Raw genomic sequence first — 20,395 nt, forward strand, 5'->3', positions numbered from 1 at the left:
TTTCGCTTCCATCAAGGCGAAAAGATGACGAAAATGTTGGCGAAAGCGTATGTATCGTCGATAGGGATATTTCTATTGAAATTCACTTAATTTGTATAGTATAATTGGAAGTAATAAGGTCTGCGCGTGGGAGGTATTTTGGAGCACTTTTCATCACGTTAAAGATCTCTCGCATTAACTCGATAACAAATTAATTATTTTTCAGTATTCGTGATTTACAAAGATAGGTCAGTTTTTGTTTGTTTTCTTGTTGCTGTTTTTCTCAATTTCTCAAAATTAGGGTCATATTTTAATCAATTTTTTCTTTCCAAAATGTAAACAAATATCTTAGAAAATATCAAAAAGGAATTTCAAACCCAATTTAGATATGCATGAATAATTCACCATCACAATAAGGAAATCTCATTTCTGAAAATCTGTTGTACAGTAAAAATATTCACCGTATAATGATGTCCTTCACTAACAAAAAAATTTTTATGCTTTGGAATTATAAAGCTGATATTTTTCACACAGAAAAAAATTTGAATTTACATCTTGACCTTTGAATTCTTCGAAATTTGGTAACGCTTAAATTTATTCGCGTGAAATGAAAAAAAAGGGAAAAAATGACCTGGCGCAATTTTTCACACCGAATGACGTCATGATATAAGACTTTAAAATCCTTATATCATTCTTCGATAGCAGCTATCGAAAACGTATTACCAAAAAATATGCATCGAGTTTCGGGATATTTCTTATCAATACAAAACCTACACTTATAGTACATCCCACGCTGATATCTAAACCCTTTGAATTGACCATCGTCTCGTACCAATCGCGGGCAAAAAAAAATGCGGGGGTAAGAAATGAGAAAAATTCACGTAGGCTCGCCAAAGACGAAACGATCTCGATGAAATTTTCATAATAAAAGAAAAAGAAAATACATTCGCGTTTAAAACAATTCTCTCGTTTATTATGTATTCGAGTTTGTTCATTGCGAGTCTGAGAAACCCCCTTTGGTTATTTTTCTTGCGCGTCAAATGAATAACTATACATAAGAATGCCAAAAATCGACCTGGCGAATTAATTAACTCGCGAGAATGATTATTCCTTCTAAAATATAAATTAATTACCGTTGTTACGAGAACTGGAACAGGGTTCGAGCTGTCTTTGTTTAACGCGAACGTACCTATATTTCTTCTAATTGAATATAAAAGCAATGGTTTACAATTTACATTTCACCGAGCACCACCCCCCTCCACGTTTCTCAGCCGGACTGCTATGTTTTTAACAATTCTCGGGCTAGTTATATCGGTGTACGGGGCAGTATTTTGAAATATACGTGGATACCAGTAGTACCGGCGGTGCGAGTACATACCTACGATGAAGAGAAAGGGTGAGAAAGAGAAGAGGGGTATCCGACACCCGGTTCTAGATTTATTACCAGTATTGAGGGTTGCGGAATCGTTATAATTATTCTCGTAATATACGACTCTCTTCCTTGACTTGCTTTTTCTTAATCATGCAACTGATTTACGACCAGCGAGTATATACGAGGCACGAGGCACACGGTGAATATCCGCGAACAGCCAACGCGAGGATCCAACTACCTGATAATCTTAACCAGACACAAAGCTGTCTTCGTTTTTAGAATACCTTATATACTTTATAAATGGCACTAGCAGCGTACGAGCGGTGCAGGTGGGACCTTCTTGCGTTCAACTTGACGAACAACGTCGATGCATTTATCGCCGAATGAAACACGACGACATCAAAAGGTTTAATTAAATTTCTAAAACGAGCTCGCCCATCTAACAAAAAGGTAGGTATGTCGATGAGTAAGGTAAATAGAATCAATTTCTCGACCCACGTTTCTGGTTTCTCGGCAGTCTGCGCGGGTTCTGTTTACTCGACGTTTTTCTCCCCATCTATACTAAGAGAAGCTTTTTGTTGTTGTTGTTTTTTTTTAAACAACTTACGTCGATTGGATAAGCTGTAAAATCACCTTATATTTCAAGTTTCTTCGAAAGCTAATGAGTTTGAAAGATGAGAAATCAGCGTCTCGAGGTTGCACATTTTAGCAGATTTAATGAAAGCGATGATTGCATCGTATTCCAGACTGAAATAGTGAATAGCAATCCACATTTTTCAACAGAAAAATATTTTCAAAAAATGAAGGAAATGAATTTCCATCCCACTTTTGAATGAGGTGCATTTTAAATAGTCACCAGGTCATACTCATATTCAATAAATTCGACCGTAGGAGGGAGAGAAGGTGGAAGAGGTGCATCAAATCCACTCGATCCAAGAATAAAGTCTCACTTACGATTTTGCTCCCAGTATTTCTTCACGAGTTCACCTCGAACTACCTTGTAAAATAACCATCATGATTTTCGTCCTAATCTTCCAGACTCGATAGTTCTATTTTGGGGAATGACGCAATATTTACCTACATGGACTTCATTTTTAATGAGATGGAATAAAGTTGCTTGACTTGATTTACACGAACGAAAGATGTTAATAAAATTGCCTAATCAGTTTGCCGTAAATATGTACAACAGTCGACCTGTTCCGTACAATAAACTCGAATCAAGAAATTGAGTCCAATTACACACAATTTTGTTCACAAATTCCCTTCGATGGTATATTGAAAACCCCCCTTTATATCATTTTATCGTCTCGGGGAAGGAGGATGATGGTATGACGAGGGGAGGGAGACCGTTCAGATTATGCGATTTTTTTGCAGGAATGTCAACATTGAAAGACTCACATCTCGAGAGTGATGGAATTTGGAGTCAATCTACGTGAGGAGTTTTGAATAGAATAAATTAGGATTTTAATGTTGAACAACAAAAATAATTGAAACTTTATCTTTTTATGAGCAAAAATTAGAGAAATTAGAAAACCAAAATTGAAAGGTTGCAAAAAATTACAGCCAAGACTAGTTTTCCCTTTCTTTGTAACAAATTAATTTTCAAAACGGAATCTTGTCAACACCTCTGAGGGCACAATATGAACTTCCAATTTGAGTTGAAGTTGAAAAATTTCAAAATTGAGGTGACATTTCGATTATTACCCATTCGAAGGAACTGAGTCCAAATTTTGGCTAATTTTTTCAATCCGACCTGTGTGACGATCCCCCCCCTCCCTTCATCAACGTATTTACCATGTTCAAAATAGGAAACAATCCAACTTGACGTAAGGTGCTAAGCGTGTCGAGTTTTCTAGAATACTGAGTGTGCAAATATCCTATTATTTTTGGGATATGAACCCTCAGTGCCCCTAAGACCCTTTCATCACTCTTGAAAAATATTTGAAAAATTTAGAAAATGTTACGACAAAATAATTTTTATTAATTCGAGGGTGATGAGTTTGGATATACAATTTTTGGCCATTTTATTAAGAAACCTACAATTTTGGAAATGGAATTTGAGTTTCCTCAAAGGAACAAACGACCCTTTTGAGAAAAAGATGATAAAAATAGCATCGTTTTGAGGATTTTTCGGCAAAAAATGGAACATAGCGTTCTAGAGGTGTGCTTAAGGGTTACAGGTACCTATGGAAAGTTTCTAGTCTTCCAAGAGTTATCGTTAGTTAACATTTTTGAAAGTGGAAAAATTATGCTGAAAAGCAATGTGATATGATAATTTTTCTCATCAAGTGTATTCCACCTATGATGGAGAATATTTAAAACTGTAGTGAAAAATTGAAAGAACATCCAAAATACACCAACAAATCATCGGAGATTGAATTTAATTTTTCGAACTTTGAAGAATTTTTAAAAATTCAAATGGGCTGGTTCATTTTCCATGAAAAGAATAAGAATTTGATAAGATTGAGATAGAAAGATGAATTTGATAGGTTCATGCCTTATTTTTCAACTTCCCGGTCAATTTGTGATAGTCTTGAGCTTTTTTAAAGCATTGAGCATATTTCAAGATTTTTCAGTTTCTAGAGAAATGGCAAAAAAAATCCAGAATGAAATTCAGCATTTCCACTACCTACATATGAAAATCCAAAAATTTGATGAAAGCTCTTAGAAGTGCTCGAAACCTTTACCAAATTACTTTGATAGTTCAAAAATAAGATTTGTAGATTTTCTGTGCAGAATTTATAAATTCTGTCCAACTTTTTATGAGAACTTTGGTTCGTGATGAGGAGATTCTACATTTTTGATATCAGTACATTGGGTTTTATTTGAATAATCATGTACTTACTTGTAGATTTATTCAAGAATAGTTTCCTTAAAAATTGGGAGGAAAGGAGTAAGGGGTTTATTTCTTTTTGAGAGAATTTTTTGGTGGATTGAAATATTGTTAAATGATGAGCAGTGAGCACATCAATTTTTTTTTCTCACTTTGTTTAAAACATTAAAAAATATCAACATGTTTGAATTTAAAAAAAAAATGAAAACCCACTCCTCTCTTTTTATTGTATCCAGAAAGGGGAGGTTGCAAATGTTTTACTTTTTTCAAAAATGAATATTTGAATAGAAATATGTAGTTAGACTATAACACTGTTCTGGGTTGTATACCTAATAAAAGTATCATCATCGGTAAAACCTGAGATCTCAGTCAATCTTCATCTTCCATTAATCTCTCAATAATATACTCATTCACTTCCATAGATTTTTATTATTCGCCTCTATAGTCGTAATTTTCATCCAGTTCAGTCACTATTAAGATACATTACTAATTATGCTCTCATTTCAGTCAGACAAACATCTGCAGCATATGCTTATGCACCACAATTCCTGCAACAAGTTAAAGTAGGTTCATCGCCTCAAGTCGATAAATTCGCACCGACCAAAGGATCGAAAAGAGGAACAAAAAATACACGAATCAGGTAGATACACCTACGCAGGTCACACCTCAGGACGCGATTTTTTATTAACCGAGTTTAATTTACTCTTTAACGCGAGCTAATTCTATCAGACGTGCTGGCGAAGTGAAATTATTAAATTAGTATCTCGACACTGCCTCCGCCGGTACCTCGCGACCTCGTTTTTAATTTATTTATCGCCTTTGCTACACGTTCACTGCTGCCTGCTAACGTAGCACGAAACTTTTGTATAAACCCTTCATCGTTACAACGGCCAAAAACGACGCCCCTCGAATTCTACGTATTTTACGACCTTCTCATCGTCGTCGTCGTGTTACATGATAGCACGTTGGCGGCGGTTGTACGGTAAATTATTGCATCGCGAAGGGTGACTGGAGAAGAAAGGGGGGATTTTTTTCGCAACGCAAGGTGTCTATTTAGTGTACTTCTACTTACATATCACGCTGATTTTCCAATGCGTCTCCAGAAACAATCCGGTCACGTTTGGGTTCTCAGCACGACAAGTGATTGTTTTACCGTCGTCGTCTGTTGATGGTATGAAGCTGAGCTCGCTTTTTGTTACGTTCGTGCGGATGTCCTCCTGTGAAGCGAAAAAATTACGGAATTATGATTAGAATCGTGTCGAAGAAGGAGACTGATGAGTTTGTGGTGAATACGAGTAGCCTATGTTGTTCGAGGTGTGGGCGTGTGGGTGACGATTATTTCAAATTAGCGATTCGTAAGCGATCTACGAGTAAGAGTCTGTGTCATTCGAATCAATTGTCAAACTCAAAGCAAAACTTTGGGGGTGAGACCTCAAATTTTTCGATTAGACCATTTTAACCCCTCTCCCCTCTCATCCTCTCTTCAGTATCCATTTTTGAAACAAAACGCTCATTTTTGAATGAAAAAAATTTCAGCCTGAGTAAAAAATTTTCATTTTTGGAGCAATAATTCTCATTCTGAGAGTGAAAAAATAAATTTTTGGTGTAACTTTTCAAATGGAGACAAAAATGTTCATCTTCACAACGAAAATTTTCCACAAAAATATTCAATCCTTGGAACAGGAATTTCTCAATTTTTGGAGCAACAATCCTATGTAGATGGAAATTTTCTAATTTTTGAAATGAAAATTTCCATCTTTAAGCTCAAAATTCTTAATTTGAGAGCAAGAATGTAGAAGGATCCATTTCTAATTTCATCACAATGTTGAATAATCTTCAAATCAATCCTAAAACACTCATTCAAAAACCAATATTATATCCCCCTTGGCTCCTCAATCCTCCTCTAGTCAATACACAACTTATTAACTACTCAAAAAATAGTCACTCTCCACTAGTAGTAATACAAAACTATCTTGAACTCTTATCAGAATACAAAAAATTCAATCTCTGCTTTACAGATGGATCAAAAATACCAACACTTCATTCAGGGTATGCCTACTCTATTAATGATAAAATTTCAAATTTTAAAATCCATAACTGATCTTCAATCTACACTGCCGAACTCACAGCTATTTTCCACTGCCTCTGTGATATATTCACTTATGAATCAGAAAATAAGTCTTTTTTAATTCAGAGTGATTCCCTCAGCTCACTAACTGCTATCCAAAATCTATTTTCTGATCACCCCCTAATTCAAAATATTCATAAAACTCTATTTGATTTACAAAATTCAAACTTCTCCATCCAGTTTATGCATGCATACCCAGCCATGTTGAAATCACAGGAAATGAAATTGTAGATGAAAATGCAAAATCTGCCACTACTCTTTCTCCTTTCACATTTATCATCACAGCTGACGACCTTAAATCTATCTTCACCCAAAACTCACTTAAGAAATGGCAACACTTTTGGTCCCTCCAAACATCAAACAAGCTCTTTCATCACAAAAAAACTACTCAGCCTTGGAAAAACCTATCTCAACTAAATAGACTTGAAGAAATCATTATAACCAGATTGAGAATTGCCCATACAAAAATCACCCACAACCACCTCTATAAAAAGGCCCCAAACCCCTGCACATGCCAGTTCTGCCTGTCAGAACTTATATCTGTCCAACACTTACTATTTCACTGTCCCTCCTTACATCAGCACAGACTATACCTACAAAGTACAAATAGATGAAAGATCCCTATTCATACCAGACGACCCTTCCGAAATTGAAAAATTCTTAGACCTAATTAAAAAACTTGACCTTATCAACTCGATTTAAATCTCACACAACGGAAAAAATTCTATTTACCTACTTTGAGCAAAAATTAACAAAAATGTTTGTTCTTTGGACTAGGAGCAAAAAATGTCCATTTTGAGAGTACAAAACTTAAATTTTTGAAGTACCTAACAAATTTTAATTTTTGGAACAGAAAACTTTCATTTTTTGAAGCAAAAATTTCAATTTTGAACAGGTAAACATTTAAATTTTCGAAGCAACAAATTTTCATTTTTAAAGGGGGGAAATTTCCCATTTTTAAAACGAAAAAATTCGATCTCCAAGATGAAACATTTTTCATTTTGGAAATACATGAAAGGTTTTAATTTTAGGAGTGAAAAATGTCTAATTTATGGGAGCCAAAATTTTTATTTTTGGAGTAACTTTTCAATTTGGGGAAAAATCGTAATTTTTGCAACAAAAATTTTCAATCATTGGAGCAAAAATTTCCACTTTGAAACTAAAAATCTTTAAAGGTAAAAAATTTCAATTTTTAAAGCAGGAAAATTTCTATCTTTTGATGTTTTTTGTTGAAAAAATTACTATTTTTCACTACTTTTTCACTACTTTTTTCAACCCAATTTTCAGGAAGCTCTCCACTGAACCCTCCCTCTCACCACACTTTAAAAAAATTAACAAAAGTCAAATTTTTCACAGGTAAATTTTCAAAAAAAAATTGAAATGGGTGGACAATTTGTCTACGAAGTATTTTTCAATTTCTTCAAAAATGAACATTGTTTTTTTCAATAATTTGAAGGACATTTTTTCACTACTTTTTCACTACTTTCACTACCTGTTCATAGATACCTTGTGAGTAAAAAATTTTAAATATTTTTCGGAGCGAACAATTTTTGTGTTAAGACTTGAGAATGAAAAATTTCTCATCTTTGAAAACTAAGAATTCAATTTTTGAAGCAAAAAATTCCATTTTCAAGCAGAAATTTCTTTCTTTGAAATGATAAAATTTCATTTCTAAAGCCAAAAATGTTCGTTTCTCAAAGACAATAATTTCCATTCCACTTCTCGGAGCAATAACTTCATATACTCTCTCGGTGCTCAATTCGTTGTAAACAACTTCATTCAACTTGAACCATATCTCGCAAATCCATCAGCGACGTTGAATAAGTTGCATACGCAGTTCGCCGTAAATACGCTAGCTCTTTCTTTTATAATAAGGCGCGTATCAGGCAACTCTATCAACTCTCGTACCCGTCCAAGTACTCGTTTATGCAACTTTATCAACACCTATGCATTTAGAGAATTAAACTTCCAAGTGGTCGTTGTTCTTATCAGATAAACTGCACACAGCTGACGAGTCTTTTAAACGTGACAACTGCGTTACATACATATGGGGAGAAAAACATGAACCGTAAAGTTACACGCTGCTCTCGACAACGCAGTAATCGTTGTACTTTGTTCTAAAGAGTACTTTAATTTTGAGGACTTGATAAGAGAACTCGTTATTCCCTTAACTCGAATTCTTTTAAATTTTCGTCTCCTCGTTCACTTTTCATCAACTCTTCAAAAAAGAATGAAAGAAAAAAAAACAACAAATTACCATCTTCGATCGATTATTAATTTAGCTCAAAGCACGTCATAGAGTAAAACCTCACAGATAAACTCACGTTAAAAAACTCTCTCCTCCGCTGCTTTAAAATTGTCAAACTAGCTTTCTTTTCCGTTGTTCGAAGCGTTAATAAAACTTTGCCAGTAAAAAAAATAAGCTAACGTGAAGGAAAAAAATTTTCCAGCAATACGGTGGCATGGCATGGCATGGCTTCTTAAAACAAGTTCAAAAGTCAAATTAATGATTATTAGTTAACGCCTCGCGTACGACGCCGGAAACACAGAGAGAAAAAAATGATAAATCAGGTACAAAAGCGTTACCTGCTAACCCTCGTTTTCTTGCTCATCGGTAAAAATCTTGAAAATCTGATTAATTAAGCTTGATATGCTCGTTAAAGAGGGTTACGAACAAGAAGAAAAAAACTTTCTCAAAATCATGGCGAAAACTTTTTAAATAACTCACAGCCCTTTTAAGACTTTGATAATATAAATAGCTAAACTTGTTGCCATTTTAAATAGCTTCAAAAGTGTGCTGCGAAAATTCTCCAAAAAACTGGCTTGTTTACGCTATATTCTTCGTGTACCTAGTACACACTAAACATAATTCAGTACACATTCGAAAGCTGTGTGTAAAAAAAAAAAAAATGTTCAATATGTCGAGAGTACTTAGATGTTGAAAAAAAAACTCGCTCGTATGAAAGCTTTCGCTTCGAAAATCATCGACTATAAATTTTTAAACAATGATCAAAACCCTGCACATAGAGAAAAGTTTAACAAAAAGCTCTCGCATATACCATTTATGATTGTTAATGAACACGAATAAAGGTAAATGAAAATATCCTCTCTTTTTTTTTCCTATTAAACATCCAAACCCCCGAAAAAAAAGCAGAGAATACACCAAGTGACACTATGCATTCATTGTTAGCATATACTCGATGATGACGCTGACTTCTAATTAGAAAAAGTTCAGCTCTAGAGGGTTAAAAAAAATCCTTAGGTAAACAACAATTGATTTTTTATAATGAAAAAGTCAACATCCCTCTTTTAAAAATGCACGCCAACAACACAACAAAAAAAAATATGTAGCAAAAATACAACAAAGCGTTATTGATCAACGTCCTAGACGAGAAAAATTTCAGTATTTCTTCGACGATGTGTAAAAAAAAAAGGCATCGTCGGCCTACACACGTTAAAAATATTGCACAAAATTCACTTCACGTTCTCACTATTCTGCCCGTGTACTTCAATTACTAACTTTTCGTATAACTCACGGTTTGAACTTCGTAAAAAGTTTAAGTTCATTTCTTTTTACACGGATCTTAAATTTCGTTAAAGTAATTTTTCCTTGTTGTTGTGTTACCCTCTCTCGAAGTCGTCTACGCTTGGCCGAGCTCTTATCGCACCCCTTCGACCTCTTTCTCGCTCGAACCCCGACAACTGGCACATGGTCTCGTTATCAATTTTGTAAACAAAACGAAATCTTCAACAACTGAGAGAAATTTTTCCTCTAAAGCGTAAATTATCGCACGCTTCGACGAATAATTGACTGTGATTTTGACATTTTTTTTTTTTCGTCTTCTTTTCTCGTTTCCATTCCTATAAATTCTTATATAGCTTACATCTTATTCTTTTAACCAGCGCGTGAATTTAACGCAGTATTGAGGGTGAAATAAGCTCATACCTCAGGGACTTTGGACGTACTGCAACCTGCATATAAAACTAATGGTACATATAAGTTTCTATAATTCGCTTACCTTCACCCTTCTCAACGGTTTATTGCCTTTATACCAAGTGATAATGGCCGGTGGTCTGGATCCAGTCGATACGCAAGTAATATCATACCTTCGATCAGCCATTAAAGGTGTATCAGTTGTGAACAATTCAATGGTAAGTGGACGTACTGCAGAAAGAAAAAAATCAATTCCCCAATTAAAACGCGCGCAAAATCTATACCATTAAAAGAATCTCCCTTGGCCCCCCTCAATTACTAACTAGGTACACAAAAAAAAGAGAAATAAAAATATATAAAAAAAGAGCAACGTATTCCATTATAAATGTACTTTGTGTACACTACACATAAAAAGTAACTAAAAAAAAAAATTGTACAATTCGGCTTCTTTAAATTTCTACTCACGTCTTAAATCTAAGATTACGCCGGTTTCTTGCGGGTCAGTCAATTTTGTATTGGTCGCTTGGCACGTGAAAACGGAATTTAAATCTTTGCGAGTTACGCCGGACCAAGTTAATCGGTTTTCGATGACGTCGCCGGCATTTTGCTCGTATTCTTCGTCCACCACTTTACCGTTCATCAGCCATCGTACCGTCGGTTCCGGGTTTCCTGCGCAAAAAAAGAGAAAAAATATGCCACTTAGATATTTCCTTCCATTATACAACATATATTGCATGTAAGGTATATGGGGAAAAAGAGAGAGGGGGAATGAGAAAGATATGTTTCGAGGTAGTAGGTTATATACGCGAGTTTGTGTACGCAATTCGAGAATATGCCAATCGAATATAAAATTTGTATAAGAGAGAGATAGCCAGAAAGGTAGGAAATGTATGGAAAGGGAGAGGGACCAGAAAAATCCATAAAAATGGTACATGCATTGGAAAAAAGCCACGGTAGAGTTTTAGGTGATTTTTTGATTTGAGATATTTTTTCAACTTTTAACACAAAATAAAGAGAATTTGACTGGATAAGAAAATTTGGAGGGGAAGAGGAGAGGGAGGGAAGAGACTCGAAGACATTGAACCGATCATTTCGAGTATAGTTTGATCTATGCAGCACTTTGGTTCATCAAACTATTCAAATTCACTCATTTTGTTCAGAGAAAAAATATTAATTTGGATTTGATCAGAATAATCGCGAGAAAGGTGTTGATCGATGATTCCAATTCATTGAGAACAAATCTAGGATGAGTTTTTTCAAAATGGAATTTTTGATGTATAGAACAGTGCCATAAAATTGATAAGAAATCGTTATTTTCGCCATCCAATCGTATTCAAGTTCTAATAGGCCTCAACGACCAAAAACTAAATGATAACCAAAACCACTTACAACTGCTTAAATTGCCAATTAACTCAAACAGAAACTAATGTATGTGAAACAAAAAGCCAAATGCAAAAGCAAAACTAAAACAAATAATTCTTCCTTTGTTTGATTTGGGTCTTCTTCTTCTTTTTTGATTTTTCTAACAAATTTTTCGTTAATTTCGATTTTTTTAAAACGAATTTTTAAAGGCTTACTCTCAGTCATCAAATTGTACGAAATTCATCCAAAAGGTTGTCGAGGAGCCCGCATTAGGATCTATTGCACCCCCCCCCCCGTCGATCCTCCGGGAGAACTTTTTTCTTCAAGCGGGAGTCCTAAGGAACATTTTTAGCCCTTGTCCTCAAAAAAAAAGTGACCCTATTTAGGTACTTTGGTGAATTTTTGAAAATCTTTAGGCCAAAAATGAGGGGAAAACTCGAAATTTTACCAAATTGACCAAGAAAGCTGAAATTTGGGATATATCCTATTTTCGACATGCCAAATCGATTGGAAACTGTCTCAAACCGTTTTGAGCAGTTCTGGAGCCTGCAGAAGATTTTTAAAACTCAAAATTCCCACAAAATTTCATCAAATGGAGTTGGAAAGTCGAAATTCATTTTGAAAACTAACAATGAGCTACCAAGTCGATTGCTGGTGGTTTTCAAGTTGTTTTGGAGCCTCCAACGACTTTTTGAAAATTACCGAAGTTTCCAGTAGGTTTTTGAAACTTGAAATTTTCCAAAATTTCATCAAATGGAGATGGAAAGCTGAAATTTACTCTGCAACTAATGTCTTTTGGAGCTTCCAGCAACTTTTTGAAAATTACTGGAGCATCCAGCTTGGATTAAGTAGATTTTTGAAACTTAAAATTTCTCCAAAATTTCATCAAACGGAGATGGAAAGCCGAAATTTACTCTGCACTTCAATTTCAACACCCTCTGAAGACGACTTCAGGTGGGTTCAAGTCATTTTGGAGCCTCCAGCGATTATTTGAAAATTGCTGGAGTCTTCACCACATTTTTGAAACTAAAGATTCTCACAACATTTTATCAAATGGAGTTAGCAAGCTGAAATTTCAATTTTCCAAAAAACGCCATACAACTTTTCAAAAAGTTGCTGGAGGCTCCAAAAACAATTGAAATCCACCAGAAGTCGACTTCGTAGCGTATTGAAATTAGTTTGCAAAATGAATTTCGACTTTCCAACTCCATTTGATGAAATTTTGTGGGAATTTCAAGTTTCAAAAATCTTTTGGAGGCTCCAGAACTGCTCAAAACGGTTTGAAACAGTTTCCAATCGAATTGCGGGATGTCAAAAATAGAGTATATCCCAAATTTCAGCTTTCTTGTTCAATTTGGTAAAATTTTGATTTTTTCCCCTCATTTTTGACTTTAGTTTGATTTTTAAAAATTCACCAAAAATCGAAAAAGGTACTTTAGCACTTGAAATTTTGACAGGTGATAAATGTTTACCTGATCTTTCGAACTACTTTTGTACGGTTTAAAAAATGTCGTGCAAGTCCTATGTTGGAACGCAAAATCTGCGATTTCAGCTGACCCCGAGACCCGTCAATCAAAATAACCGCCATTTTGTAAATAGGACCACTTTTTTTTTTGAGGACAAGGGCCAGAAATATTTCTTAGGACTCCCCCTTGAAGAAAAAAGTTGTCCCGGAGGATTGACGGGTGGTGCAATAGCTCCTTATGCGGGCTCCCCGACTTATCTTGTAAATCCTAATTTTGCCCTAATTTTTTGCTTCATTTCAAAAAATTTCAGTGCATTCCTTTCTTTTGTGAAATTTTGAAAAATTGTTGCTGTTTTTTTCATCTTACTGATGAAAAAAAAAAATCAGTAAAAATAGTCCATTGCGGATGCAAAAATGCAAAAATTTCCAGAAAATTTTTTGTTCGAGCTTTGCTTGGGCAAAGTACATGTATGTACATTCATTGCTTGCTTTCCTTCTGTTGTAAATCATTTTTGAAGTTGTTAGAAAAGTGTAGTTGTTATTTCATTAAAAACGTTCAAAACAAAGATGAAAAATGAAAAACTGAGTTGTAAAAATATTGTCAATGCTCCTTCCCCTTTACACCATGAAAAATTGTATTACATTACAGTAAAAAAGTAAAAATTTAAAATTGAAATTAAATACAGAAAAAATTCTACAATTTGATAACTCCTATTGCGATTGTTTCCTCCGTTTTACGTTACGCTTACGCATTAGAAACCACTCGAGACAGGGAGTAAAATCTGTATAGGGAGGAAGCACTGGCTAAAGAGATACACAAAAACAAAAAGTTCAGAGACTCGAGAAAAACAATGAGAATCTGTTTGAGGTTTTCTACGCCATACATAAATGTTTGCATATCTCCACTAGTTATTTGGAAATTTTCAAAGAAAGATCGAAATTTTTCCAAGAATTCCTTCGACGATATACTAAGTAAAAATACAAGTTGGTGTAATTTTAGTAGCATCTTTTCCCTCTCGTTTAATCGTATATATTTCCTCATACCAAAAATAAATCCTCAAATATCTTTTCGGGGAAATTCGTTTGTAGCTACGAAAATTCCTTACAATATGAAAACTTGAAAACAGTTCGGTGATTTCATGCGGAAAAATTTTTTTCCTACAGTCTGTAGGGGTATTTTGTGCTGAAATTTTGACACATATACGCCCAGTATGGAGTACAGCATCATCGCTTTAGATCTGAAATATTTTCAGCGATGAAGAGGTATATAGGTACATATACACGAGCTATGATGATATAAACATAAATGGAACACAGCAGACAAAGAAATTGGGTATTTCTTTCAAACATACCTACATGGAGGCTTACTGCCTATACGTTTTCGTCGGTGTGTATTTCGCGGCTGTTTTATTCGTCTCACAATGTAAATTATTCATTGGCGGTGGTAATTCCTTAGGTAAATTTTACACCACCACTTCTCGCTAGGCACGAATCTCTCACGCTGTCACGTCGTCGTTCCTACGCAACAATCTGCCGCAAACGTACGTCAAAACGATTTAAGACAATGTTCTGCAGAAAATTTATACCGTTTAACATGGCTTCTTCGTCGTCATCGTCCTCGTTGTCTTCGCATTGTCTAGGCTCACCATATCGAGCAGTTTTTTCCACCATTACAGAGAGCATAATAGCTCGAGTATTTTCTCTTTGTGTAATGTTCATCTTCTTTGTACGTATCAGGCTGCGTCATTTCAAAAAGAACACTAGAGGCGAATTCGTTAAATTTCAACTGTTCTGGAGCAGAAATATGAGTGGGAGGAGGAGGAACAGTTTGAGGAGGGAGCAATTTGAGTATATACAGGTATATGAGATTTTCGATAAGTGTTTACGAGGAATAAGGTATAGATAGAGTATTTCGTCTCGTATTGGTTGGTGTCGTTTCTCTCCTATATAGCAGGCTTATCTGAACTCATAGCAGAAGATAGAGAGAGAGAGGCCTGAATCGTTAGCACTTTTTATAGATTTCTTTTTGCGGTTTCTTTAATTGCGGGTTGTTTTTCAAGGTGGCTACAAGAGGGGTTGTAAGAATCGGATAAGTAGTACGTGAACGAGAGTAGGAGCAAGATGAGGCGAAGTTCTCGCGATTGAAGTAACACGCCTTTGGCGTTATTCCATAACGACGTAGAAAATTATTGTATTTAAGCTGTCTGTTGCACAATATTCTCCGACTCCGGCTCGAACGAATTGCCAGCCAGAATCTCGGCGAATTTCTCGCGTCTCGTATTTAGCATTTTGTTTATAAATATTCGGATAAATTCCGGGGGCTCGACGACGACGACGACGACGACGAAGACGACACAGCCGTATCAATTTTTCTACAATTAGCTGTCACTTTCACGAACTCTAATTAGCGTACGATGTCAAAAAGCCCTTTCCCGTACTTTGAAAATAACGCTGACTCGATACTTTGAAATCACTCTTATGCCAGGGTGATCAACGACACCGTAAGTGATTCATATACCGAAGGAGGTGTTCAAATAATAGCGTATCTTGTCCTTTTCTACTCGAAGGAACACCCTAATGCTTAAAAATTGCCCAAATATCCTACGTCGAGGTTTCCCTCCACGTTTAACTCGACGATATGCACTTTCATTTGTTTCAAAAACGCGCCGTCGTCGAGTAATCGTTTACCATGCATCAATGTCATCTTATTACATTTACCTTGGGCCTTTTATTCTTCGCCTCATTTCAAGTAGGCCGCCTTTGTCGCAAATTTACACATACCCCGACGATTAAATAAGCGATCCCATAAGCGCGAATTATATTTCCTATTATAGAGCTTCTTCTGCGGGCATACCGAGTCTCGAGAGTCTAAGAGCCTCACCTCCAATTACTATTATCGCCTTAATTTCCGTTCGTCGTCGCTTGTAAGCACCCAGCAAAGCAACACAGAGAGTTTATTTTTACAAGTGTTCGCCACGCGAAATATGTAAATTTACTGCTAGCTTTTCTCTTATATACCTACTACAGGCAGAATGACTATACAAACCCCTAGCAGGTATTTTTAAATGTATCTCCATTAAGGTTTACTCTTTTTGAATAGCTTTCTTTGCCATTCTATACACCAACGTTGTCTTAAACTAACTCGGCTCGCAAGCGAATCGTACTGTATCGCGTTACTGTGTTCTATAAATAGCATCGAGATATAAGCACGCAATGGCGGATATCTGCGAGTAATTTTCATTCGGTTGAAAATTTCATCAGCCCGTTTTAAGCCTACTGAATAGATAATTCGCCAACGTGTTTCAACGCCTGCCCTGTAAATTGTACAACTTATACCCAGCTAGGCGGCGGTGGCTTTTAATTTGTATTGCTACAAAATATCAATTTCCTGCCGACTCGTTCTCGGTGTAATGACCGTGTCGGTGTATACGAATTTACTCTGTGTTTGGATTTTATTTTCATTTTGATAGAAATTTGATCCTAAGCGTAGAGTGTCTAAGGTTAATGTACTCTGGGGTAGGTACTCTTCAAACGGCGTTGAAAAGTGAAATAGAAAAGTTGGAATGTTAAGCAGTGATTCTGAGTCGAATTTTCTTCGTTATTATTACGTTTACGAAATTTTCAGGCCTTAGCAGAGTAAATCAGCTTTCAGCAACGGATCTCCCAAAGTAGGATGAAAAATGAAAAAAATGCAATGGATGAAAATTTTAAATCTCTGTGTCTGAATTTATTTAAATGAGCCTTTTTCAAGATCAACTGTTGGGACGAATCTGCCAAAATTATGTAAAAATAAGTTTTTGCCAACTTTTTCTTAGATCTTGACCAAAATTTCCAAAAGGTATTGTTTTTTGCCAAAAATATCGTACAATAGCTGCTTTTGGCCAAAATTACCGAAGAAGATCCAGTTTTTCTTTTAATGGTTAGAAAATATGCTGTTTTTTAAAAATAGACAGAAAAATGTCATTTTTGTATGAATTATTGTTTTCTGCTAAAACTGCCAACAATTATTTTGTAAAATTTACCAAAAAATGAACCAAGTACTGTGGAGATATATTCTGCACATTGTGATATGCTATTTTATAAGCACATCTCCATGTATAGGTCTCACATATGCTAGCTACCTACTTGAGGTCTAGCAGTACCTAGCTTCTGAGAGCTTCATAGGTACCTGGCGACTTACCGCCTCGTTACCTATTTTTCGGACACTGAGTGTAATTATGAATACCACACAGACATTTACCTTAAGATTATTTATCTTACAAAATAATAACACATCTTCAGTTGTAATTCAATGTATTGTATTCAAGTACATAATTACAACTTACTCAAGCTATATTATTTATACTGGCCTGTACAGTATTACGGAAAGAAAGAGATGGCATTTTATGCCTTAGAAAGTGCAAAGCACATCACCACAGGGAATGGGGAACAGTACACGGATGTGGGAAGGTCCATATATGTTACTCATTTAGATGAGATTTACAATAAGGATCCTCGGATGTTTTACGTAATAACTCCTGGACCCGAGTGCATCTGAACGACTCTATCAACGTAACTGGAACACAGAACATATTCGAAATAGATCACTTGCTTCACCAGTTCATATTTCGTATATGACTGGACTTGTGCTACTAATTTAGTCCATTAGATTTACGCAAATAGCATGGTATAGGTGGTCCTATACCATCTCCGAAACATTGATATCCGATGTTTTATCATCGGGAGTCGCCAAATGACTGGTTTCTCTAGCGTATGTTCTCTCGTTACGAAGTATAGAGTGAACTAATCCGCTAGGTGTCGTATTACGAAACTATCTTTAATGTTGGCTAGAGGCAGAACGAATTTCTCTCGCATACGCGACCGAAAATGCATCACAATCTGTCTCTACATATGCCCCGAGTTTGTGTAATGGCATAGTGTTTACATAAATTCTCAAATTAAGAGATGATTGCGATCTCCTCTTCTTCTGCCCCGAATTATGTCAACATTTGGTTATTACGCTTGAACATGGACCTTCCGAGAAATGAATGAATGGATAAAATGGAAACTGTACTAGGTAAAAACATATTAAAATACATAATTTGTAGAATAAAAAAATAAAAAAATAGATAACACTGCTTACTGATAAGAGAAAAAGAAAAAATTTTACAATGCTTCTTGCTTAAAAGATAAAAAAAATAATAAAATAGTACATGTATGTGTTTTACGAAATTTTTGAATTATTTGCAACTAATAATGTGTTTCTGTTTTTCTGTTTCAGGTTTCTATCTTGATGATGAATAATGTCTGGATCAATCTTCATTTCAGTTGAAACCATTTGTGAACAATTATCACGGGAAGTATATTTCTCTTGTGTTACGCAATGTGAAGTGTTTGAATACTTTGTGTCAAATTGTTTCATAGGATCAGAAGATTTTCAAAATGGTTCAATGTGTGAATTTTTATTCGGTGAGGAATGGGATGAGACCCAGGATCAGTTCTAAGATGATATGTTGTATCATTGTCGGCGCTTCGTTTTCACCTTTTTCAATTGGAGTGGATCGGTCGAGTATGGATTCCGCTTGTCTTACGTATGTTACTGTTTCCTGTCTTTCATGTGCTGTTCTTTGTAGCCAATCTCGTAACTTAGAACCTTGATCCTTAAACTCTTTTAACAGGATTGGAGGTAATATCACTATTGTTTCAGCTCCTTTGCGTTCCAAAGTGTTTATTAATCGTAAATACTGAGATTTTAACTTTTCTTCACAGGTCCCATCCATGAGGTCTTTGTGGCCTACCGACATTATTATACCTCGCGTTGATTTTAGAAGGTGTTTGTCAATATTGCGTTCGAGTTGGTCAACGGAGATGTTTGGCTGTATGAAGTCATTAAATTTCATCGCATCTACATAACTGGGATCTGCTTTTACGGCTGTGTGGACAATTTGTTGGATTGCTCCATCTCCAATCATGAAATGGTTTTGAATCAAGAAGATTGTTTCAGAACCACCATTTCCAACTGTCATTGAAAAACTTCTGAGAAATAGATGATCTTTGATCGGGCGTATGTTATTGTATACTTCTTTTGGTGCTCTGTTCATTAGCGGGTAACTGAAATTTTCTAGCTCTTTTCGAAATAAAGTGTAGTTAATCGGTAAATATACTGTTTGAGCTCTTTTTTCTGCATAGGTATCTATTGTTATCGAGTTACGTAAATGTTTGATTGTCTTAATCGCCGCAAATTGTCCAGGTTTAGGGTAACATTTAGAAGATGGATAAATCATCAGAGATTCGTAGCGTTTCGAGTTGCGTCTTTCGTAATCTTGTTTTCTTAATTCATGTCTTCTGTTATATCCTAATGGTGTTCTCGGTATGCGTGTTGAATATCGATAGCTAGAATAATTTGGTTTTACGTATGGTCGTTTGTATACCGGAGACGTAGGGCGAATACGTGTGATTGTTGATTTAGTTGGAGATTTGCTACGTGGCGGTGTTATTAATTTTTTGCATTCTGGTGATTTTTTCTTCGGTGACAACTGTTTACGATCATTACTGCTTTGTCTTATTTTAATTATAGTACTGTTTGCTTTTTTAATAATTGGAGATTTATCTTTTGTTCTTTGTTTTATAGGTGATAATTCTTGGATGTCTTCTTTTGCTATCTTCGAGTTCGTTGATTTTTTATCTTCATCAGACATGCATTCATATGAAGGGGTAAAATTCATCTCAAGCATTTCTCCGTCGTCATCAGTACGATTATTCTCTTCGGACAACGGTGAGTCATGTTTAATTTCCTCGAGTTTCGGTGCTGGTGTTGAAAATTCTACTGTTTTCGTGATTGCTTTCAGGTCAATAATCTTTTGAATACTTTGTTTAGCTTTATTATTGATGCGTTGAATTTCTATTTCTTGTGATGTATTTGTTTTACGTAATTCTTGATTTTCTTCTTCTAGTTCTTTGATTCGACTTACGAGGAAAGACGGTGTGTTACGAAATTCATCTATCATGGTAATTTGCTTCATGTTACCTTTTACGAAATAATGAGTGTCTGGTTGGATTTCTTGGTCACATCTAGGGAATACGCATTTTACAGCACCAGGTGGAGCAATATCTATTACGTCTTTCAAACACTGCAGGTGATACAGATGCGTACACGTGGTTGCTACGAGAGGATTTTCTATTTGCTCGACGATCGGGGGCTCAGCCAGTGATTGATTACATGATGAGCAAGACACGATATTCACTATTCTGCTATCCATTTTCTGTCAACATCATGGGTATTCGTTAAATTTCATGTATTTTGTATTACATTAATTTTCATGCTGTTTTGTGTAATTTTTACT

General features: G+C 35.5%; 1 protein-coding gene across 2 annotated transcripts in view; it reads right to left on the reverse strand.

The window, feature by feature from the left end:
• LOC135835650 (synaptogenesis protein syg-2-like) overlaps positions 1 to 20,395 on the reverse strand; it is a 494,360-nt gene that overhangs the window by 57,624 nt on the left and 416,341 nt on the right. For both annotated transcript variants that reach the window (XM_065350008.1, XM_065350007.1), the window contains exons 5-7: positions 10,712 to 10,915; positions 10,332 to 10,477; positions 5,257 to 5,401 (exon numbers count right to left, since the gene is read on the reverse strand). In XM_065350008.1, coding sequence (XP_065206080.1) covers positions 5,257 to 5,401; positions 10,332 to 10,477; positions 10,712 to 10,915 — 495 coding nt within the window. The remainder of the gene's footprint in view (positions 1 to 5,256; positions 5,402 to 10,331; positions 10,478 to 10,711; positions 10,916 to 20,395) is intronic.

The sequence above is a fragment of the Planococcus citri genome, chromosome 2 (assembly GCF_950023065.1).
Source record: "Planococcus citri chromosome 2, ihPlaCitr1.1, whole genome shotgun sequence".
NCBI classification, from domain to species: domain Eukaryota; kingdom Metazoa; phylum Arthropoda; class Insecta; order Hemiptera; family Pseudococcidae; genus Planococcus; species Planococcus citri.